We start from the raw sequence: 24,950 nt of genomic DNA on the forward strand, positions 1-24,950 counted from the left end.
ACGGACAATCACTGGCTTCCAGTATATTAGCTTGCATTTCGTTGCTGTCTTGTATGTAAATAAAAACAAAAGCTGTTCTATATGTACACAACGCTTCATATAAAATGTGTTGTGTGCTTATGAAAATAGCATAAAAAGTTTAAATATGTTTGAGATACAAGGTTTCTGCCTTACGGCAAAGATTTGTTTTGAGACACTGCAGGCCCATTGCTTCTCAAAAAGGAATCTGCTTGAGCAGTCATGGCAAGAATCTGTGTGAGGATGTTGATCGATTGTGTTTCCGTTGACTTTAGTCTTACACCCAGCAAGAGCAGTTCTGTTTGCTATAATTTATAAACTATCAAGGTCATGGAACAATACGAAGATGCAATATTGTTATACATGTATTTAATGTTTATGAGTTAGTATGACACAATGTTTACGTGTGGAAGATCGTGCATGTGTGACTTTGAACTTTATGGCATTTCTCTGTCTAGACAAATAAGAAGGTGTGTGTGTGTGGGGGGGGGGGGGGGGGGGGTTCCATGTTTTATACAGTAAAACATAATATAGCATAATGGTAAGACTCCATGAACCACTGTTCTTGATCAGGGAATTGAATAATTTAATTGAAATGTGATCTATGCTAAAGATCTAAGTTAAAGTTGCAATCCAGAACTTATTTTAATGAAACAGTTATTGTAACCAGTGGTAGACTGGTTACACTCAAATTATTATTTTTGTAGATGTCTGTCTGTAAGTGTTTGAGGGTGAGAGGTATCCAAATTGTAATGAAATGAATGGGACAGCACTGGGACACCCACTTTCATGTCCATCTCTGCTTGGCCTATTACATTTTTAATTTTAGTGTTTAAACTTTTTTTTTTAATTAATTTTTATAAATACGTACTTCACCACTTTCCTGTGTGATTATAAATTCATAACTCATTTGCATACTTAAGTTAAATGGCACAGCCCTAAAGCCCTCGTATACATGAACGTGCAGTCGTGCACCTACAGTATGTCAGTAAGGGAGTGGATTGGAATTGGCCCTTGGCAACAGGCTGGGGCAGAGGTGGACAGTGAGTGGTTCCAGGTTGTCTATGGTGCTGCTCTGTGGGTCTACACTATAGCAACTTTCACTATAGAGTAATATTTATGATGCATCTATACTTTGTATAGATACAGGGGTTGAGTATTTTGTCCACCATACTGCATGCAAGTAAACTAATAGAACCCTGTTGTTCTGTTGTATCATCTTTCAGAGAAGAACAACAGAACATTCCAACATTCTGGTTACACTGCTGTCAGTGTCCTGTTTATCACATCACATGTAGAACTTTAGCACTTTCCTTTATAGCTATATAAAACATACACCGGTCCATCTTACAGTCGGTAAAGAAAATTATACTTTTCAGCACATTGTGTCTATACATTAGATATTGATTGATGTGTTGGTTTGTTTTGTTCCAGGCAGCATGTGTGCACGTGCGTGCGTGCGTGTGTGTGTGTGTGTGTGTGTGTGTGTGTGTGTGTGTGTGTGTGTGTGTGTGTGTGTGTGTGTCAGGCGGGAGGTTTTAGCGTCATGGCGGCTGCGTGGACGGTGAACGCCGCGATACTGATCTGCCTCTTCACTTCCTGCCAGGCCTGCTCCTGATTGGCTGAGTTCTGGATGTCAAACAGCGCGTCGTAGATCCCTGGGAAGGATTCCCCCGCATACTTATTATGACTGCTCGGAGCGAAGATCACATGTCTGCAACAGAGAGGAGATGCTGGAGGTACTTCTGTGCATACACCGAGTGCCGCACTATAAGCTTGTAGATCTGCCATTTCATTTTGAAAAGAAAGATTTCTTCAAATCTTTGAAAATATATATCTTATTAACGCAAACATTTGTAACTCATTGCTTCTAGGGGCCCTGGAACAAAATATTTTGAGATGGGGGTCGGCGGCCAAATACATAATGTTGGGGGTCTTTGACATGAAAACGTTTGAGCACCACTGATACAGAAAACTGTTAGGAATTAGAACGATCAGATCTTAAGGGTTAAAACGTTTTTTTTATGTTGGCTGTTCAAAAATTGCAGATCTACAAGGTCACAGAGGTACTTGTGATAGCCACAAGTATATAGAATTAGAGAAATATACATTGCGAGGAGTTCAGCTACAATAATGAAAAATATTCAGGTTGATGGTCAGGGTTAGACATTTAGAGTTTAGGTTCAGTGGTTAGAGTTATGTCTGATTTATAATTAGTCCAGTTCAACTTAACTTGAGTAAACTAAAGACCTGGAGGTGTGATCAATGCCATTTGGCTATTCTGAGTGGCCAAAGAGCATTGATCACGCCTCCAGGTCTTTAGTTTACTCAAGATAGGTAATAAGACCTGGTACTTAAGACACGCAAAATACAGCCCACAGTGTCATTAGTTGTGAGCTTGTAGATATGCTATTTTCAGTGTTACGGTATGGGTTGCGTGCGTGCGTGTATGTGTGTGTGTTTGTGGGTGGGTATTTTATGCATGCATAAAACACGTGCATGCATTTATGTACTGTATGTATGTTTAACTTACCTGTAGAAAGGTCTTCCAGGTAGGCCCAGGGGATCAATGAAAGCTCTCTCCAGGTACATGAGCTGATCATTCACCACACGCACCTGCAGGGGACTGACACACACACACACACACACACACACACACAGAGACAGACAGAGAGACACACACACACACACACACACACACAGACGTAATTACCAGTTGCCGAGGTCAAATGAAAAGGATTCATGCAAACATTGACACATGGACAGTCACTCACTCTGTTGTGTCAACACTCTTCAGACGTTCATGGAAGTCCTGGGCTGCAGACGTAAAGTTCTCCACCGCAGAAAACAGTGAATCTAGACAAAGTGAACCAGTAAAACTCCAGTCACTTCCTGACTGCCACACCCTCTCGTGTAATACCCACAACAAATCAATCAATCAATCAATCAATCATGCTCACCAAACGTCACATGATATGTGTTCATCTCTGCAGGATGCTTCTCAGCCAGCCGGGCGATGCTCTGGGCGTACTTTGTCAGCGAGACAGCGTATTGGCTGGCGTCCAGGGGGAGGAGCCGGGAGTTGGCCAATGAGAAGACGAGCGCTCCCCTCACCTGAGCCACGGCTCGAAGCCTCCTGAAGGTGGGGTCATAAAAGTTGTGCACGAGCTCGAAGGTCTCGTACACGGTGTGGTACACCGGGTAGCTGCTGTAGCGCTCTGTTTTCTGACAACACAACAACACACACAGGATACAGTGAGAGTTAGACATTTACACCGGGTAGCTGCTGTAGCGCTCTGTTTTCTGACAACACAACAACACACACAGGACACAGTGAGAGTTAGACATTTACATTTGCACTTATGTATTGCTTTTTAGCCCCATTTCTCCCCAATTTAGTAGTTAATTCCTCCCCACACACATTTGTGTGTTGTCGTCACAGCTGTTATATTCTACTGACTCGCCTGCCAGTGACTGAGGAGCCCCCACCGAGAGGACCTAGAGCGGTTCATATCAAAGAGTTGGATTGGGTTAAGTCACTGCGACGCACTAGCGTCATGTCCAGGGCGTGTACTTGTACATCAAGCTGCCTCATGCTATATAAGCAGGAGATCTCCTAACTAACTATGGCTAGTTTTACACAGGTTAGGTTTAGGCATAGTTTTATAGTTTTATTGATGCGGTTTACACTGTATTGTACAGTGAGTGTGATCTAAACATTAAGCTGAGGGTCTTTCACCTTGTTCTTGGTGTACCTGGCCCTGCCAGCAGCGATGCCCAGACGGATGAAGTAGGCCTCAAAGTCACTGCCTGAACCCAGTTTACTGATCCTACACAATGCAGAGGAGAGAGAGAGAGAGAGAGAGAGAGAGAGAGAGAGGGAGTCATTTGGATTCCATAGTAATAGTATATCCAACATGTTTTTCTCTTGCTAATACTTGTGTATTAGCCAATCAGCGTGGGCCTAACCTGGGGGCATCACGATCACCGGTCCAGTTGTCCCGTTTATGCCAACTGTCATACAGAGAAACGCCTTCCTCTCCCTCCTCTGGACTGGATATCTGAGAGAGAGAGAGAGAGAGAGAGAGAAGAAAGTGAAAGAAGAGAGGCATTATTATTAGACAAAAGAGTAGGCTACAGAAAGGTTAGGGTAAAATGAGGGAAGAATTAACATCACAACGAGAGAAAAATGTTTTAACCACTTGAACCACAGCTTCCGTATTCTGGGAGGGAACATTCGCCAAAAAAAGTAGATCTATGAATAAATGTTAATTTATCCATCTGTAACTCCCATAGTGTCCATTTGGTTACGTTTGTAGCCAGAGTTAAACGAACACTCGTGATTTGACAGCGTGTTATGACATTTTTGATTGATTGATTGATTTAATTAATTATTTATTAACAGGGGTTGTTTCCATTGTGGTCCTGTGTACTCAATTCATTAGTAAGACATAATACAGTACATGTACAGTACAATACATTCACCTGTTTGGTGATGTCATAGACCAGGGTGTGTAGAGATGGAGTGCAATCTACCCTCAGCGTGTACATGCCTGTAACACGCACACACACACACACACACACACACACACACACACACACCAACACCATGAATCATTCAGAATTTGTTCCGTTCGATTTAGAATGCTTATCTACACTTCAAACACTTCACACATGCACTCGCCCTCTATGGCAGAGTCTGCGTTGATGTAGGCCACAGCACGCTCCTGTAGCATCTTGGCATTGTCCTGTTGAGGAGAGAGAGAGCGAGAGACATAACATGTTTATAGCTTCCTGTGTTTGCATGTATTTCATTTCCCCTGTAGTAACACTGATTCTCAGCGTCGGTTCCGGAGATACCACATGTATACGTTTACAAGTCTATAACTCTTGGAAACACTCAGAGTTTCATTTACACTGAGGATTGAACAGTGTAGCTTAACCTGTACACTCTCAGTTACAGACCCTCGTAGTACCCAAAACCGGGGGGGGGGGGGGGGGGGGTGTCCTCCACGCGCGCCCTCGTGGGGGACACTTCAGGCATTTAGCAGACGCTCTTAATCCAGAGCGATTTACAAACCCATAATGAAGGGAGAAGAGTTTGGGTGAGTACCTCAGCCCATTCTGTCGACCCGAGCAGGCCAAACTCCTCTGCATCCCAGCTAGCAAATACTATCGTCCTCCTGGGCCTCCACCCTACACAAACACGTCAAATAGGAGAGAATAATACCTGGAATATCGTTAATAGCGACAGGCAGGCAAAATAGCAAAATTGCCTGCGTGTCGCTAAATAAAGTTTGGAGCATCTTAAAGTTATTTGCGAGCCCCTGCTTTATTTTTAAGGACTTGTAGTCTGACACACACACACACACACACACACACACACACACACACATGCACACACACCTGTACTCAGCAGTTTCCCGGCGCTCCTCACAGTCTCATGGACCACAGCAGCTCCAGACATGGGGTCGATGCCTCCGAACACCCAGGCGTCCCGGTGCCCTCCCAGGATCACATAGCGGTCTGCATGCACACACCACACCAACCACCAGGGAGGGACACGTCTTCAGTCATATAGAAACCTCTTATGTCCTTATATGTTCTAAACGGTTGTGTGCGTGTGTATTTTACTATTTGTGCGTTTCTTAAATTAACACCCTATAGCCTACTACAGCGTCACACAAAAGCATAAAAAGTAGCAGATCCTCAAGCTCAAAACGCGTTTTTTTATTTGAATCCTGAAACGTAAAGGGGGGGGGGGGGGGGGGGCGATCTGCTACTTTTGCCATTTTCTATTTTAATTCTGAAAGTAACAGTTTTGGACATACAGTGTGACCTTCCCCCCCCCCCCCCCCCCCGACAGAATATGTTATTTTTCATCATAAAGCCAGATCACGTCCAGTTCTATGACCAGTGACCAGTGGTTGGCTTCTTTGAGTGCGTGCGTGCGTCATACATATTTTGATAATCTTTTCTCCTTTTGTTTAAGATAAAGGAAAGACATTTGTTAAAGTTGTACTCAATGTTTTATTGTTATTTTCACCTGGTTCCAGAGCACCTCTGATCCGACCAATGACGTTATAGATCCTGGTCACCTGGTTGTTGGTGTGGATGTTCATACGCACCTTCCTGTGATGGACACAAACACCTGCAACTTCATTCAGAATTGACCTGGTCTAGCTCATGCCTATAGAATTCCCTACACTTTCCGTGCTACCCCTATATTCCACAATGTGGCGCCAGTGCCAAAGAAATCCGCGCTATGAGCTTATAAGACGGGTCACTTCTGCCTGGAGGAAGTGATAGCCGTCCATAGTTGAGTCAGATTCTCATTCCAGGTGATGCATCGCCGCGGATAATGGTCTCAAAGATGGCAGTTTGTCTCATTTTGAGGAGAAAAAGGACTATTTAGCATGCACGTAGTCGTGTCGGATCCGTGTGGAGGCTGTCTAACGTGAGTAAAAGCAAAAATATATATATTATATATAGGGCCTATATAAAATTTCTTTTAATATGTATATATATATATATATATATATATATATATATATATATTCTTTTTAATTACCGGATTAAATTATTTTTACGTTCTGGCACAGGCGGAATAAAACGGAATTCCACGTTCCAAGAAACGGATGCCCAGTATACAACATTGTTTTCCCTTGTATGTTCCTAAATCATTTAGCTGGTGACTCAGACGCCCCCATGGACCTCCACGTTGAGAAGCAGTGTTGCAGAGTGACTTACTGGGCCTTGAAGTCCTCGGAGAAGCCTGGACCAATCCTGTAAGAGATGTTCAGGGCGCCTTTCCATCCGTTGGGTGGGTTTGCTCCCCCCATGTTCCTATTGGACAGAAAGTGATACAGACAGATGAGAGCATGTTTTCGCTCCTGTCTTTCCGTTCGAGTAATATATATATATATATATATATATATATATATATATATATATATATATATATATATAGCTGGTCCAGTAGGGTTTGGGTAGGGTGTCACCATCGCTGGCTAAATAAAAGTATAAATGGCAGATTTATACCATATGTCCTGTATTTATACTGTATGTCCTCCACAGCTAAATAAAATATACTATTGTGTTTACTTCAGCAGATGAACGGCGTCATGGTAGCCAATGGGATGCACCGGAATCTTGGGAAGGCCCACCCCCTCCTCGAGGCTGGATCTGAATGTGTACTCTACAAGAGAGGAGAGTTACACGTACGTACATGCACACACACACACACACACACACACACACACACACACACACCCACCTTTGGCAGGGTAGCCAGGTGTGAGAGGGTCTCCGGCTCCATTCAGGTTTAGGACGTTGCCTCGCTGGGCCGCGCCCCCTGGCAGGTTCCAACCATCTGGGTACAGCTGCACGCATGCACGCACAGACACACACACACACACACACACACACACACACACACACACACACACGCACACGCACACACACACACACACAGGTGACGATAACAGTCTTACAATCACAACAATCATGTGAGTTTCATTTTGTGTGTGTGAGAGTGTGAGTGTGTGCGCTCGCGCGTGTGTGTGTGTTTTGTACCTGCACACCAGTAGCGCAATAATCTGCAGGGTCTGAGAACATGATGATTCCTTTAGCTCCAGCTAGCATAGCATTCTTTACCTGAGAGAGAGAGAGAGAGACAGAGAGAGAGAGAGCGACAGACAGACAGACAGACAGACATGGTTGTGCTCAAAATGTGTACAGTATACAGCTAAACCTCAGCACAGGCATACTGTTGTCATGTAAAGGTGCCTGAGATTCATAAAGATATTCTACCAGAGCCAAACCCAAACCCGGCCTAAACCATTGCCTGTAGTGTAGTATCTCGTACCTTGTTACCTCTGAATATCCTCCCATATCTGACGATCACAATCTTCCCGGTGACATTGATGCCCATGGTCCTCTCTAGCAGGAAGAAGTCCTCCGTACGCCCATAGTTGACATAAACCAAATCGCCCTGGTGGAGACGGGAAGGGACAAGGGACATTATTTCATACAGAATCCCTATATGAGGTGGTAGGCATAAGCTCGTACGCATGCATGCGTGTACTCTTGACACGTACGAGCGTATACCTCCAAATGGACAAGACCTCATGCCCCCCTGTGATCTACCCCCTACCCAACGGTGGCACAGACAGACCCCCTGACTCAACTCCTTTAGATAGGAGGTTTCTGTACTCATTATCATGTGCAGTGTTAGTGTTCAAATGAAAAAAGGCTAGCACATGCCCATCACCGCAATTAGTTAAACACAGTGCTGGATCCAGAAAAATGGCATAGAGGCCAAAGCATTTCCGGGGGTCCCCAGCTAAAAACTTAGAGAAACCCCTGACCATATGCGTCCATCTTGTGTTAATGCAACTAGTCGCAATTTGCAATTGACAGCCCATGCATTCAAACAGAAAAGTCCTATCTGATTGAATTAAACGACAGCAAACTCACAAACATTGCAGCTGTACAAAAAGCTGGAATTAACTTCTTTCAATTGCAAAGTGTTTGTTTGACTTTCTCTCAATAAATTCCTTGCAGGTGATTATTAGTGTTGGATTCATATAGTTTTCGTCAGTGAAAAAAGGTAATCGATGAACATTTTTCGTTAGTCAACAAAGTTAACACTAGTGTGTGTAGTACCTCTGGCTGTCCCTGGGCGGAGAAGGCGCTGTATGGAGGGACGATGTCGTCAGACACATGTTCGTATCCCTCTGGGACTGGCTCTGCCAACGACGTGTTGAACACCTGACATGAGAGGAGAGAGAGGACGTGATGTAGCAGCCTCTTGTTAAATTCCTCTGGAAGTCTGCCTGCTATGGGGCAGAAACCTTGTACCGGTATCTCCATTTCAACTTTTTGTGTTTATTTTCGTAAACCAATGCCCTGCATCGTCATATAAGAATGTTGCGCTACAACATTCCAAAGTTTCAGAAACCCTGCCATTGACACTTGAGTGAAACATCAGTTAATTGTCCAAGCATTGTCACGGACAAAGAGAGGGATTTGATTCCTGATCTTTTCAGGAAAAGAGGCGCTGGACCCAAAAATTATCAAATTAACTCGTCCTTGGCAATCAATGTTATTATAGGAACTGCATGCTGTGAGAGAGAGAGAGAGAGAGAGAGAGAGAGAGAGAGAGGGGCCCGGAAGAGAGCTTAAATTACTTTACCCAGTGCACCTGGGAGATGATGTAGTTGGATGGTATCTACCTCATTGCCCAGTGGGCCTACCTCTACCATGGAGATGTACAGTATAGGATGATATACCTCATCATTGGTCTACCAGGGAGATGTACAGTAGTTGGATCATGATATCTACCTCATTTCCCAGTGTGTCTACCATGATGTAGTTGGGATGGTAATGGTATCTACCTCATTGCCCAGTGGGTCTACCATGATGTAGTCGGGGGATGGTATCTACCTCATTTCCCAGTGGGTCTACCATGATGTAGTTGGGGGATGGTATCTACCTCATTTCCCAGTGTGTCTACCATGATGTAGTTGGGATGGTAATGGTATCTACCTCATTGCCCAGTGGGTCTACCATGATGTAGTTGGGAAGGTATCTACCTCATTTCCCAGTGTGTCTACCATGATGTAGTTGGGATGGTATCTACCTCATTGCCCAGTGGGTCTACCAGGGAGATGTAATTGGGACGGGACTTGTTGGGATAGGACAGCAGCACGTCGTAGGGAACCATCTCCACTGAGTCCAGTCCAAACTGGAGCCACTCCTCCTTGATCTGCTCGGCATAGAGACGGTTCTGCTTGGTGCCGGCCAGGTGAGGCAGACGGGTGAACGTCCTGGAGAGAAGGGGGGGAGGGGGAGTCAGTTTCAGCTCTCAGCCAGCTGCTGACTGCTCAGAGGGTTAAGTGTGTTGCTCGGGAGACACTTCGACACGAGCGAAAAGAAGAAAGAAGAAACAGGGTGGTTAGTGGAAAAGTAAAGGTTTGCACTTCTCTCGTGTTGGAAACACTGGCATGTCAGTGAAACCTGCAGTGTCCAATGTATCCATTAGTAGCTCAGAGAAGCAGGCCTTTATTCCACTTATAAGTGGTCCTTAAAATGAGTCATAAATATGACTCATCTAAGCCTCAACATTATACTAAGGGGCTCTTTGACACATCATCCCAGAGTCCTTTGTATAAACATGAATTACGTACGGTGGTTATGCTTAAGTGGTGGATTTAAAACAGCCCGGGCGTTATTCCATTGTCACTTATAGCACAGATGCCAACTTACACTTGGTCCTCGTAATAGGATGCAAAGAGCCTATAAGAGTTTTGATGTTCCCAAAACCAACTCTCAAAAGTGACAACCCAACTTGAGTGTGCAGCAAACAAAAGACAAGTACTATATCCTATCCTTATTAAAACTGCAATGTTATATACAGAGTAGACAACACAATGTCAGTGTTCTAACTTGTAGGTCTGCTTTTTTCTGTAAATATATTTAATGTACTGTATAGCGAAACCAGGCAGTGGGAGAAAGTATAGACACCTGGGGGACTCTGGTCAACTTAGTATAGCTTTTAAACATTTTCACTTGTAAACCTTTTAACCTTTTTTGCATTTACACCAAATCTCTTGACGTAGGCAAAATAGCCAGTCTACAAGCTCACTGTAAAAGATGGACGGAGTCCTCTTTAAGCAATATGAACGTGTGTTTATTAACAAGAAAGGTTGGTGATACAAAAGGTACGGTGGTTACGTCTCTGTCTGTCTGCCTCTGTATGTAGAAAGAACGGTCATCTTGTCTGTCTGCTTCGCGCCTGTCCTATACCGTAGTACCAGCTCTACTGCGCAGTGCTGCGCAGGTACAATTGTGCAGTCACAATGTTACCGTATATGACACTCACAACTTTAGCTCATAGATTAAGGCCCGGCCCTACCTGGGCCCTCATCAAACCCTGTACACTCAAGATACTGCCCCCGCTGCCACGCTTAGATATATATGGAGCTGACCTGTTCTGACCTGACCTGCTGACCTCTTCCATATGTTGATCTGACCTCATCAAACCCTGTACAGTCAAGACACGCTCCATATATGGCCATTACAGAATTAATTCCATATTAGGATGCGTGCCCATGGTCGCTTCTCGCCCTCAGGCGGTAATGACAATCTGAAACCAACTTTAAATATATTTTTTAATTGGATTGGCTGTTTATTGGGATAAACAGCCAATCCTACAGAGTACAGACATTTGTATTACTATTGTGACCGTAGGTCGGGTCGCGGTTTACTATATTATGAAAACCTGCATTGCATAAGGCACTAAGGGCTGATTTCACCCAACCGCTCAGTGCGTCTGTCACAAGAGTGGCTTGATGACTACGGTTTTCAGGGTCTGTGGGAAGCAGCCTTGTTCAGAGATGCGTTTAATTTGAATGTACAGCACATGTTCACACGTGTGTTTATCTATGGGCCACATGGCTCAGGAGAGGTTGTTTCCCAAGGCTTCTGTACTCACAGGACATGTGGGATCTTCCTGAAGGTAAAATACACAAAGCATAATGTTGTAGCACCACCTGTAGCATGTACTGTACGTACGTCGTACGGTAGATCATTGACACTCATTGACCTGAATCTAACTATATCAATAAAGTTCTGCTCAGCCTACGTTTATTTTACCTTCAGGAAGATCCTGAACATGCCATGTGCATTCAAATCATGATGCATTGCATATATTTTATGTAGAACAACTTTTGATTACTTCTGACGTAGCTTCCCTATCTGGGGCAGTTAAGTTCTTTTTACACTAGGCTACTGTACTGAGTACAGTAGTGCAGCAGGCGCGCAGAGAGGGGGGGACGAGGTGGATCGACCCCTTGTTCTTCACAGAATAGCGATGCTGGTAGTTAAAAAGGTTTTAAGATGAATTTATAAGCGGTGACATCATACAAACCGGGTGCAAGAGGCAAAGACGTACCTGAGATGTCTTTTGATCATGTGTGGTTGCATCTCATCCAGGAACTGTCTCAGGTAGTGGGTGGAGGCGCCATCGTCGTTGTCAGTGTGTGACCGTGTTGGTCTGGAGAACCAGCCTACATCACACAGTCAGTACAGGAAGTCAGTGGTGATGACTGTTATGTTATGAGTTGTCCATGTACATTTAAGTCTGTGTACTTAAACTTGAGATACAGTGTACTTGATATGTATTGTGTACTGCCTGTACTGTATCATACTTTATAGATAGGCTACGAGAGATGTCTCTCCGAGAGCCTTGCTGCATTAGACACGATACTTTGTCTCATATCTTATTGTCACGTCATTATGATCCAACACTATATATGTTCCTATTCGTGTAATACACTTTGTGAACACAATGACAACCAGCCTACATCACAGTCAGTACAGGAAGTCAGTGGTGATGACCAATGACAACCAGCCTACATCACAGTCAGTACAGGAAGTCAGTGGTGATGACCAATGACAACCAGCCTACATCACACAGTCAGTACAGGAAGTCAGTGGTGATGACCAATGACAACCAGCCTACATCACACAGTACAGGAAGTACTGTTTTATACTTTCCTCAATAACCCAGGCGTAGTGTAGTACAGTACAGTACAGTACAGTACAGTACAGTACAGTACAGTACAGTACAGTACAGTACAGTACAGTACAGTACAGTACAGTATGTATGAAGTCTAAGTCATGATACAGAAATTGAGCTGACATGCATACCACAGCTGAACACGCACGCACGCACGCGCACACACACACACACACACACACACACACACACACACACACACACACACACACACACACACACACACACACACACACACACACGCACAGACAGTAAACCCTAACAAACAGACAGTACACACTACACAGGCACTGAGACATGTGACACCATCACTGGGACTAATGGATTTGTCTGGTTTTATTTCTGTAGATATCGTCTCTGTCTGGTGGAAAAACTTAACCTCACACAAACTGTTACATTTGGAAATAAGAGGTTTCTGCCCGACAACAGCGATATGACTTTCTGCTACTCTGGTGGTGTAGTCACTGTTCAGACTATTATCTGTAATGAACATTACATCAACATAACATTTGAATGAAATTGAATATTTTCAGGTTACTCAGAATCAGTGGTTCTCAAACCTTTTCATGTCAAGCCATTGGAGCCTAAATTGAAAGGATTTCGTACCAGAGGCTCCCGTAAGAGAGAAGTTGTGTTAGAAATGTAAAAGAAATATTCAAAATGTGTCCAAAACGATTAAAATTGATTTCCAAAAGGGCAGATCTACAAGCACGTCACATTGAGACGCGTTTTCAAAAAGCCAAGAACCCCTGCGGGAAGTTCAGACCCTAATTTGAGAACTACACGAATAGCTGATTGGTAGAATGCATGAGCTTGGTGAGATGATTCCATGCCCTAAGTCATATGTTCTCTCAGCTCTATGTCCCTCAGTGCTATGTCCCTCAGTGCTATGTCCCTCAGTGCTATGTCCCCTCAGCCTTATGTCCTCTCAGCTCTATGTCCCTCAGACCTATGTCCCTCAGTGCTATGTCCCTCAAACCTATGTCCCTCAGTGCTATGTCCCCTCAGCCATATGTCCTCTCAGTGCTATGTCCCTCAGTGCTATGTCCCCTCAGCCTTATGTCCTCTCAGCTCTATGTCCCTCAGACCTATGTCCCTCAGTGCTATGTCCCTCAAACCTATGTCCCTCAGTGCTATGTCCCCTCAGCCATATGTCCTCTCAGTGCTATGTCCCCTCAGCCTTATGTCCTCTCAGCTCTATGTCCCTCAGACCTATGTCCCTCAGTGCTATGTCCCTCAGCGCTATGTCCCTCAGTGCTATGTCCCCTCAGCCTTATGTCCTCTCAGCGCTATGTCCCCTCAGCCTTATGTCCTCTCAGCGCTATGTCCCTCAGTGCTATGTCCCTCAGTGCTATGTCCCCTCAGCCTTATGTCCTCTCAGTGCTATGTCCCTCAGTGCTACAGTATGTCCCCTCAGCCTTATGTCCTCTCAGCCTTATGTCCTCTCAGCGCTATGTCCCTCAGCGCTATGTCCCCTCAGCCATTTGTCCCCTCAAATGTAACGAAGTGGTCCTCCGTTACTGATATTTGGCTATTTATGCTTATTTTGCACACATCATTTATGTGTATCAGTGTTTGATTTAAGTATTTATATTTGCACAGCATATGTACTTTAGTCAGTTGTATTTGCACACAAAGGAAAAGTCATGAGTTGAACTGGTTTATTGAAAGTATTATGAACATGAAAATGTGTCAGGGCAATAAGTACAATACAATACAAAGGTAATATGAGACTGTGTTATGGGTACTTGAATACTTACTGCTTCTGTTCTGTCTGTTCCAGTGTGTTCGGGCAAAAGAGTCCCCAGACTACCAGAGCACCATATATTGGTCTGGACTGAACCACAGTGAAATGGCCAGGGGGTGTTTGAGTTATGCATTGGAGCTGCTAATGATAATGGGATATGTGGTTTATCTTGCAATATAGTGGGCATAATTGATATTTACTTATCAGTGTAGTGATATAGATTTATAGGCTCATGTGATGTGGGTTATGTGGGGTTCAGAAGTGTTTCATGTTTAACCAGTAATATGGTAGAGTCTGCACTGATTGTTTCAGCTCCCTATAAAAGGCTGCCAGGAAGCACACACCCAATGTTAGATTCAGTGAGAGGGCATGGTATAGCGGCACACCAACATGCCCTATTTGTTTGCTGCGTGTGTCATGCCACAAACCTTCTTTTGGGAATAAACCACGGTGTGGCTGCATTTGACCTCCTGACGCCGCTTATCGGGACAACACCACAGCTCCAACATGCCCTCTCACTGAATAAACCAGTTCAACTCATGACTTTTCCTTTGTGTGCAAATACAACTGACTACAGTACATATGCTGTGCAAATATAAATACTTAAATCAAACACTGGTACAATATGTGTGCAAAATAAGCATAAATGTGCCAAATATCAGTAACGGAGGACCACTTTGTTACAGGCCCCCACTCCCCAACCTAAACCTAACCCCAGCCCCAAACTGAGGGAACACATAGGTTTACAACACCTTAAACCCTATTGACCGGGGTCCTCCAGGGGTCAATGCTATAGGCTCCCCTCCCTTTTTCCCCATCTCTACACACCAATCTCTTCGCAGAAAAAAGCAGATCTACAAGCTCGCACCACAATACGTTTTATGATGACATGCCCAGGAGTTAGAGACAAATGTCAAATGTTGTGTTTCTTGTTTAGGATGGATGGTGAATGAAGCATGCTGATCACCTGTACTTGCACAGAAACATTACACAGTTTAAAACATTTGCTACTTGAAGCATTTGAATGTCATCTGCATGGTGAGTTTGTACAACCGTTAAAAAGTACCACAGTAACTCAGCCCCCAAGTTGACTCTATAGTGTCATGACAGCTTACCTATGATGAACCCCACCAGGAAGAGCGCGGCCGTCACCACAGTCCACCAGATCCACCGGATTAACCTGCTCTCCTTTCGCATTTTTGAAGCCTTCCACTACATAGCCCTGTGCCTTCACACTGGAGTCTGCAGTGTTGCACACTTGCAGGGACAGGGAGGAATTTGTGTAAGTAGTCCAGTGAGTGTGCGGCCAGAGAGAGAGAGAGAGAGAGAGAGAGAGAGAGAGAGAGAGAGAGAGAGAGAGAGAGAGAGAGAGAGAGAGAGAGAGAGAGAGAGAGAGAGAGAGAGAGAGAGAGAGAGACACAGAGTGGGGGAGGGTAAAAGATAAGGGTGGAGTAGAAATAGGAAGAGAAAAGGGAGTGAGAGAATAGTTTGGAGAGGGAGTCAAAAGCAGGAGCGGGTCATTACTAGTGGCTTGTTGTTTACCAACAGTCCGGAGTAACTTGACCACTGAAGTGCTGACTCTGTGTTTAGCAGGAACAATAATAACAGACTTGTTTTAATCACATGAAATGTAGTGATGTATCACTCTGCCATGGCTGCTATTCTTAATAGCCTCATTTTATTGATTTTTGTCTAAACCATGCATGATATCTGTCAGTATCTGCTGAGGGGCCAAGTCTTTGGACTTTTTATGTTTTCTTTAAGCGTGCTCCTGTGACGTCATGTGGAAGCCAAATCTATGGACTTAAGTCGATGGACTTTTTCTGTATGCTTTTGTGTGCCCCCCATACATGACATCATGTTTGTGCGTGCCTACAAGGCACCCCTCATTTCACACAAGTGTGATTTTTGAGGGGCGCTATAGGGCCGCCAGAACAATGACATACCGGTCAATTAGGCTTTACATTTTAAACAATGTTAAGTGGCATGTTGGGGAGCAAGACACTTGAATCCACCAAGCTCTCCTCATAACCCTCTGAGCAGCCATCAGCTGAGTGAAGCTGGGACTAACAAAGGCCTCTCCTACGGCTTGCAGAGGACGTGTCCAGCATGTATATTAGCTCTCTGTGGAGACGCAGGGAACAACAGGTTTGTCTCTGTCAGGTGGAAACCTCATACAGTCCAAAACTGTTACTTTCCAGGATTCATACTCTAAAGTAGCAAAAGTAGCTGATCTACAAGCTCTACCAATATGGAGATAAGAGGTTTCTGCCCGACAGAAATGTTATTATCTTTGAACGTTCAATTATGTAAAGCACTAATAAGCTCTCAGTTCCCCATTCTCATCGAGTTTCACGATAAAACTTTGTGATTAAGTTAGGATCTAATTAATATGTAGACATTGAAGGTGAATTTGACAAGCCTGTAGATTTGAGAATTGCACAAAGAGCTATTGATGTTTTATGGAATTAATTATGACCACACATACACAATTTGCTTTTGGTGTTAAACTGTGGTTAAATATCGTATAGAAGTCATCATCTCTGTATGGGTTTGATAAGTCCCGTAGGTATAAACGCCCTGTAGTCAGTATAACCATTGCTTCATTTCAAGTCACTGGACAACGTTAATTATGGTGCTAAATGCTGTTGGGAAACTTTGGTGTAGAGCAGTAGTTCTCAAAAAATGTTGTGGACCCATCAGAAAATGATTTAGATATTTTTCAATAAATGTTCAAAAATAGCAGATATATTTTTGAATAGCCAACAGCCGGGTACGGCTGCACTAATAACTTTGGGGCAGGCCCGTCTAGAGTTTTAATGGACACTGTCCATTCAACTTATATCTGTCCATAAAAAATAAAAGTGAGGAAACCCACCAATATCCCAGAGATGAAGCTGTTCTGTACAGAGGAATGGACTCTGATGTGTACGACTGGTCAGCAGTTACTGGAAATGTTTACACAGAAATACAGTTAAAAAACCTCCATGCACAACTGTATTTAGAAGAAGGCTAGGAATCCTTTCCTTAAAGGAAGGGGTTATTGAATATCATGCATTAAAAGTTCAATAAGAAGAACTACCGAATACAAAATGGGGACCAGCAGTGCAATAAAGACATCTCTGTAACTCCGAGAGTGCACACATTGAACCATTGGCTTATATTTTGTGCACTCTTTAAGTTTTTTTTTTTTTTTTTAACTTTGTTTATTGGTTTTTTTCACAGAAGCATTATTTAAATACTGAGTTTGACAAATAATAAATGGTGGCATTGACAGCTTCTCTTAAATAAACCCCACAATGATGACATAAAAGAGTAAACACATTGAATTTTCACCCCAAAGAAAAAGGACAACAAAAAACAAGACAAACAAACCTTAAATACAACATCAGTAAAAGTCGAAAAAATAAAAGGCAGACAAAAACAGACAAAACAGTACACAACATCCTATCAACAATCATAGGTACATGATACATCCATAATCCAATTGCACTCTCTAAGTTAAATTAACACTGGCGATTCAACCAGAATTGTGTTCAATTCTATAGAAGGATGGTCATGTCTCTACAGTATACCAATTAGTCCTAATAATGCCCATGTTTTCTCCAGTTTAAGTTAATTTAGGGCACTGTATTGCTATTAATAGCCACACGTATTTTCCCACACCCTCTAGTCTGTAACACACAGGCACTGGTTGTGCTGGACCCCTCGTGGCCCAGAGGACAGCTGCACGGGTGAGGACAGAGGATGGGGTCTTTCTTTCATGCAGTGGGCTAGAGCGTGAAGCACCGAGCAGGCAGGGCCCATACAGGGGGAGATCCCTCCTGGCCTGGTGCTGGAATGTGTGGATTCATGCATGGGGGCAGAGAGAGCCACCCTAGTGGTGGGTGATAAGCCGGTAACTATATTTACTTGAGTACTGTACTAGTACTACTAGTAATAATAATAATAATATCTGGGACTTATATAGCACTTTTCTTGATACCCAAAGACGCTTTACATGAAAACTAGTAAAACCAATAAAACAGTACATGTAACAAGTTAAAAACACATCAGCTAGGGAATGTTATTCTGAACAGGTGGGGTTTCAGTGCAGTTTTGAAGGTGGGGAGGGAGGGGGCATCTCGGATGTGTTTGGGGAGAGCATTCCAGAGGGTAGGGGCGGCCACAGAGAAGGCCCTGTCGCCCCAGGTTTTGAGCCTGATCATGGGGATCACAAGGAGGCCATACAGTATAATACCAGTAAGACGCCTAAGGGTTCTCAAGGGCGAGGTCACGTGCACACATCCGCCTGGGTGACAGCAGACTACTAGGCGAGCGCTGGCCCTGTCAGATCAACATATGGAATGAATTCTGTGCTGGCCATATATGGAGCGTATCTTGAGTGTACAGGGTTTGATGAGGGCCCAGGTAGGGAGGTAGAGCCGTGGGCCTTCATTTTCGGGCCTGCAGCTGCACTAATAACTTTGGGGCAGGCCCGTGACGGCCGTCACGGGCCTGGAAGGAAGGATGGATGGGGAAGGATTAACATGGAATGTCAGAACAGGTCAGCTCCAAAGGTTTGAGGTTTGAGGTCAGATGTAGAGTTGCTGGCCAATATCAAGGATCTCCATATGGCTTAATATTGATGACATCACGTGATGCCTATAGTAGAATAGAATGAAATGGTTACCTGAATCATAATCAAATTGAATTGAGAGGAGCTGAGGACAGTGGCAATGCGCACACCTATACAAATATTGTGCTTTTGACCCCGCTACATTTCTAGGAAGGGGAAAGAGAATATTATGAATTAACTACTTATATTATAATTATTATAAACTATGTATGAATAAATTGTAATTTTGTTTGAGTATGTTAATACAATATGACTTATATCATTGGGGTGGTTATTTGGTCTCCCTTCTCTTCTATTGAGACATTTAGGTGTCATGTCTCACCTAGAAGGATCAAATTTTGACCTGATGTTCAGGCTTCAATTGATCCCCTGATCAAGCAGGCACTTTTTTTCTCAATGGAAAAAAGGTCAGCACTTGAGCAGGAAACCGAGTTCAAATCTGGGGTAGCCTGGAAGAGGAAAGTTACGTGCTGTTGCCTATATTCTTTTGACGTCTTTTTCTCCTATGGCTTTAGTTGCAGAGATCGTCTTTTGACGTCTTTTTTTCCTATGGCTTTAGTCGCAGAGATTGTCTTTTTTAATACATATTGATTACGTTTCCCAACTCTGTTCTGCACGTGTCTGTATCACTCTGGTTGCCTTGCGATGAAATAAACAGAAGTGAAAATTCTGCTGGCTTATGATGTCTATTGGGAACGGATTTCTTTGAATCCTAGGCCTATATCTCTGATTATTTTTCCAGGCTGTGTTTTGATTTGTAGCCTATTTCTATAAACGCTATAATATGATCATATGATATGATATGATATGATATATGATATGATATGATATGATATGATATGATATGATATGATATGATATGATATATGATATGATGTGATGTGATATGATATGATACGATACGATATGATATGATATGATATGATATGATATGATATGATATATGATATGATATGATATGATATGATATGATATGATATGATATGATATGATATGATATGATATATGATATGATATGATATGATATGATATGATGTGATATGATATGATATGATATGATATGATATATATATGATATATGATATGATATGATATGATATGATATGATATGATATGATATGATATGATATGATATGATATGATATGATATGATGTGATGTGATGTGATGTGATGTGATGTGATATGATATGATATATATATGATATATGATATGATATGATATATATATGATATATATGATATATGATATGATGTGATATGATATGATATGATGATATAAAGTATTATAAACCCTGACTCTCAGGGTGCTGATATTGTTGCATGTTGGCTCACTCAACTACACCAGTGGGTCTCATATGGTTTCTTGAAGAGGTTCCAAATGGCCCTTTACGGGTGTGTAAGTAACGGATCAATTTGTACACTCTTAAGAGTTTTCGGGGGTCCTTGAAATTAAATGGTTTGAGAACCACTTTGCTACACTAAAATGGAACAGAGCCTTCATTAGAATCATTGGTAACACCTGGCTGTGACAGAAGTAAGGAAGAGGCCCAAAGGTTCATTCATCTCTCCTCGTGTAAGTGTAATGACTAATGACACAGCTGAGCTGATGCCAGACATACTGATCTGACAACTGCTTCAGTGACACAAGTGATATGGTCCTGTCCTGGACTAGTCATATCCCAGAAGCCATACCAACGATAACGAGGAAAGCTCAGATGGGTGTGTTAGCAATTATGTTGTTAGAATACTTTGTGTGTGTGACGCTAGATGGCGCTGACAGTCTTCATCAAGACAACAAGTTGGGTCTACTAAAGTTATACAACAATGCCTGACTATTGTGTTCAACTAAATTAAAACTACCGTATATTTCGGCCTCTAAGTGAATAAGTGATATAGGCCTACCCATTTTTTAAATAAAAAGTAATTGTTAAAATAATCAAGAAGCAAATAATATATCACAGGTGTGAAAGGCAAGGCTTCGACCGAAAATACCAGCACGCACACGCACACACACACACACACACACACACACACACACACACACACACACACACACACACACACACAGATTGTTTGAAATAACTGGAGAGAGAGAGAGAGAGAGAGAGAGCGAGCAGCAGTCGGTACGTGCAGAGTGCGGACCAGACTATAGTGCAGTGCAGACTGCAGTCAGTCATAATCCAACATGAAGCACAAAGCAGCAGGAGGAGGACGGTTCTAGCAGGACTGAATGGACAGAATGGCGACATAATAACGGGCTCGCAGTGCGGTGCGGTGCGGGACTGTGGAGGAGAGGAGAGGTTGACATTTTGCGGGACCGTCCGAACGCCGGGGACCTGCGGGGTTTGGACTGGACCCGGAACCGGTCCGGCGGGGAGACACGGCTAGGTCAGATAGGGGGTTAGGGGTGTAAAAAGTTGAGTAAAGTCATCATGGTTGTGTCCCTGCGAAGCTGGCTGGCCAACGAGGGAGGAAAGCACTTGATCCTGGTATGTAGGCTATCATGGACTTTATGGGATAAACTTTAAAATAATATAATTCTGAGGCTTTAGTCAGAGTCAGACTGAGTTAACAGATCCCAGTAAGCTACTTTCTGATTCAAAACATTTCATTAATTCATGACGAATACATTCAACTCAGTGATTGCAGTGAGTAGCCTAGGCTAAAGTTGGAAAGCAGCCTATATTTCTGCAAACCTGTCTCAGAAAGTAGAATAGGGTACTTTTCCCACAAATGTTATGCAGTGCAGTTAAACGGTGTAGGATATAGCCTACAAGGCTATATCTAACCCTATATATTAGCCTATTCTAAAATAATGTAGGCCTACAATGTATTTCCGACCAAATCTGACAATTGAGATGTTCGGAGATAAATTATATTATCACATGAAATGGCTATCTGTGGCCTAATGTGTGTGTGTGTGTGTGTGTGTGTGTGTGTGTGTGTGTGTGTGTTTGCGTGCGTACGTGTAGATGCTGTGGCTGGGAGCCAACACCTGGATGTTCATGAGAACCTTCCTGATGTACTCCACTGGAAAGCAATACTACTACCTCCACAAGATGCTAGGGGTAAGTCCTCACAAATAGACACAGTCAATACAATACTATACTATACTACCTCCACAAGATGCTAGGGGTAAGTCCTCACAAATAGACACAGTCAATACAATACTATACTTCCTCCACAAGATGCTAGGGGTAAGTCCTCACAAATAGACACAGTCAATACAGTACAATACTATACTACCTCCACAAGATGCTAGGGTTAAGTCCTCACAAAATATAAATTTCTCATTTTGTGTAAATCGTGGTCAGTCGTACTGAATACCAGAACGCTCGCCTGAAAACACAGTCGCCTTGGGTGCAATTCCAGCGAAACTATGCCTAAGTGGCTAAACCCAACCTTATTCCCGTAACCTCAGTACAAGAAACTCCCCACCGAGTGGTCGGCAGAAAAAAGATGAGGGCGAGGGTGTTTTGAGGCGAGCATTCCGATTACCGGTTTCAGAATGAGCACCAAGAGACATTCTGTGTAATATTCCTTCTTTTGTCTGCATTTGTGTTCTCCATATTGAGGATGATGACCACAGCAACTGGTGATGCAAACTACAATGTATCCTATTGTTGCTGTTGGGCAGAAACCTCATATGCATATTCTAACTTTTTGCATTTTTTTGCAAATGCTGGTCTACTTAATCATACTACAGTGTCACACAAAAGCATAAAAAGTAGTAGATCCACAAGCTCGAAACATGGCGCGAAGTGACTCATTTTGAGCCTGTAGATCTGCTACTTTTGCTATATTTTAATCTTGACAAGTAACAGTTTTGGACATGTGAGTTTTCTACCTGACAGTGACACTATACGAGTTCTCTCTTCTGATTGGATGAAAGTTAACCTGACTCCGCCAGATGGAAGATGCTTGCTTCACATTTGTTTCACAACTTACTTCCATCTGGGATCTCTGTAGCCCAATCGCTGAAGAAAGCCGTCCCTTGTTACAAGTTACTTGATTTGATGGGACCGTCTGTCTATCACCCTCTGGGCGTGCTAACTCCAACCAATCATATTGACGTGTCTACATGACATATAGCTGTGCCAACAGGAAAGTAAACACTAACACTTTTTAAAAAGCCCTCACTATCGTGTTGGATGTGTAGGTCATGTCTTCGCTTGCTTTCAAGAATAGAAGATGATTTTCCAATTTTAAGGCGCTAGGAAATTCAATTGCAAAAGGTGCTTCTAGATGCCGTCACACCCGGTCTCGCCAAGATGCTGACTGTAGCTGCCGCTTGGTTTGGCACGGGCCGGTTTCAACGCCAATCCCTGCGTGATCCAAGATGAGTATTGTGAACTTGTGAACTCAATACCGCCCAATCTGGCGGAGTCAGGTTAGATGAAAGTAGACACTCAACCTAAAAAAAATATTTTGTGTTTAATAGAGAACTGGAGAGACCCATGTATGTTACTGAAAAAACTATAGCAATGATTGCTATCATAAAAAAAATATATAACATCCATCCCTTTGAAGTGTATAAATCTGTGATCAATTTATCAATTTAATCAGAAGCTGATAAAACATAGTAATGCAGTCAAGCTGTGTCTGTATCAAAGTTAGGTTTGGGGATCCCCAGGGGTCCTTGAGGGGGTTCCAGGGGGTCCCCAGAAAAAGGAGGAAAAGTTTTACCAACTCTATTTTATAATTTGACGAACAATTTTACACACACTCTTATAATGGGGGTTTGCGACCAAATAGACCTAAACATCAATTTGGAGGTCCTTGATATCATTTTTGAGAGGCGCTATAGCCCCTCCAATGGATGTTTGTTTAGAGCCTAATTATAAATAACCCGTCAGCAGCCAAGTCTATGATGTTTGTTTAGGGCAGTTATGATGACATTTTTTGCTAGCCAATCAAGTCTATGGACTTTAATGTTTGTTTAGGGCAGTAAAAGACAACATAAGATGTAATCTGGCTGATTTAAATACTACACTTGCTGATTTTGTTTTTCAGAACCACTGCAATAAACAGTTGATAAACAACTGTTGATACTTGCAAACCTTTATGACATCCGAACACTTCCAATGCCTTGTATCCTCAGAGCAAAGTAGTGCAGAGGGCATGATTATGGACACAAATACATTATATCATGGTATGTTTTGACGCACATATATCAATATCAATATTTCTATGATGATAGTATTGCGAGGATGGAGAGGAAACACATAATGCATTTTTGCTGAGGTTAGCCAAGTTGCAGGCTGAACATTGCTTTACTGTATCTTTTTGACTTGAGAGAGGGTTATATATCTCACGTACAGATGGACCATCTGTTACATGCATGTTATTAATGACTCCTGAGTTATGACTATAACATCTGAGACAGCCACTGGCCATGGGTGTGTGTGGGAGGAAGACACGGAGACACGCATTCTGTGTCTGGGCAGTCTCGATCATCGGTTCTCATCGGTTCCCCCTTGGGGGTGAACATCCATGAAAAGCTGAAATGGGAGGTACACACAACTGTGGTTGTTGCAAAAGCGCAACAACGCTTATATGGTCTCAGACGCCTGAAGAAGTTCGGCCTGAGCCCTCATATCATAAGGAACTTCTACCGAGGGACGATTGAGAGCCTTCTGACAAGCAGCTTCACCAGCTGGTATGGGAGCTGCACAGACGGGGACCACAAGGCCCTCAGAAGGGTGGTTGAGGGGGTTCTAGGGTGTGTCCCCCAGGGGTCCTTGAGGGGGTTCTAGGTGTGTCCGCCCTATGCTTTTTTGTTTGTATGCAATGTGACACGTTGTGAGCTTGTAGATCAGCTATTTTTCGAATTGTTTTGTTACATTTACGACAAATCTGTTATGAGGCTTTCCTTGGCACAACATCTTTTCAAATGGGGGTCTGCAGCCAAATACATATAAATGAAATGTCCTTAACATGGCGATGTTTGAGAACTCAGTGCTCTCAGTCTAGTTCAGTTCAT

The 24,950-nt window shown here is 43.1% G+C and overlaps 3 protein-coding genes across 6 annotated transcripts in view; 2 read left to right on the forward strand and 1 right to left on the reverse strand.

Annotated features, from left to right (window-relative positions):
• nlrc3l (NLR family, CARD domain containing 3-like) overlaps positions 1 to 24,950 on the forward strand; it is a 234,648-nt gene that overhangs the window by 16,086 nt on the left and 193,612 nt on the right. The gene's annotated exons all lie outside the window — the stretch shown is intronic.
• Positions 2 to 15,595, reverse strand: naalad2 (N-acetylated alpha-linked acidic dipeptidase 2). The gene is made up of 20 exons (XM_080772669.1): positions 15,464 to 15,595; positions 11,975 to 12,089; positions 9,662 to 9,848; positions 8,686 to 8,790; positions 7,886 to 8,011; positions 7,594 to 7,674; positions 7,295 to 7,400; positions 7,123 to 7,216; positions 6,769 to 6,864; positions 6,065 to 6,150; positions 5,425 to 5,544; positions 5,132 to 5,214; positions 4,703 to 4,766; positions 4,504 to 4,571; positions 3,988 to 4,079; positions 3,758 to 3,848; positions 2,979 to 3,243; positions 2,793 to 2,874; positions 2,552 to 2,644; positions 2 to 1,732 (listed from the first exon to the last, which is right to left on the reverse strand). The coding sequence occupies exons 1-20, from the start codon at positions 15,543 to 15,545 to the stop codon at positions 1,543 to 1,545; spliced, it is 2,226 nt and encodes a 741-aa protein (XP_080628795.1). The 5' UTR covers positions 15,546 to 15,595; the 3' UTR covers positions 2 to 1,542.
• The window catches only part of nox4 (NADPH oxidase 4), a 38,240-nt gene continuing 34,367 nt past the window's right edge, over positions 21,078 to 24,950 (forward strand). Inside the window, exons 1-2 of one of the 3 annotated variants that reach the window (XM_080772639.1) lie at positions 21,078 to 21,456; positions 21,940 to 22,035. In XM_080772639.1, coding sequence (XP_080628765.1) covers positions 21,400 to 21,456; positions 21,940 to 22,035 — 153 coding nt within the window. In that variant the 5' untranslated portion in view covers positions 21,078 to 21,399. Of the gene's footprint in view, positions 21,457 to 21,939; positions 22,036 to 22,085; positions 22,103 to 22,151; positions 22,165 to 24,950 lie in introns of those variants that run through there. The other 2 variants (XM_080772641.1, XM_080772640.1) reach the window with 2 other exon arrangements.

This window comes from Protomyctophum bolini (genome assembly GCF_963924005.1).
Source record: "Protomyctophum bolini genome assembly, chromosome: 9".
NCBI classification, from domain to species: Eukaryota; Metazoa; Chordata; class Actinopteri; order Myctophiformes; family Myctophidae; genus Protomyctophum; species Protomyctophum bolini.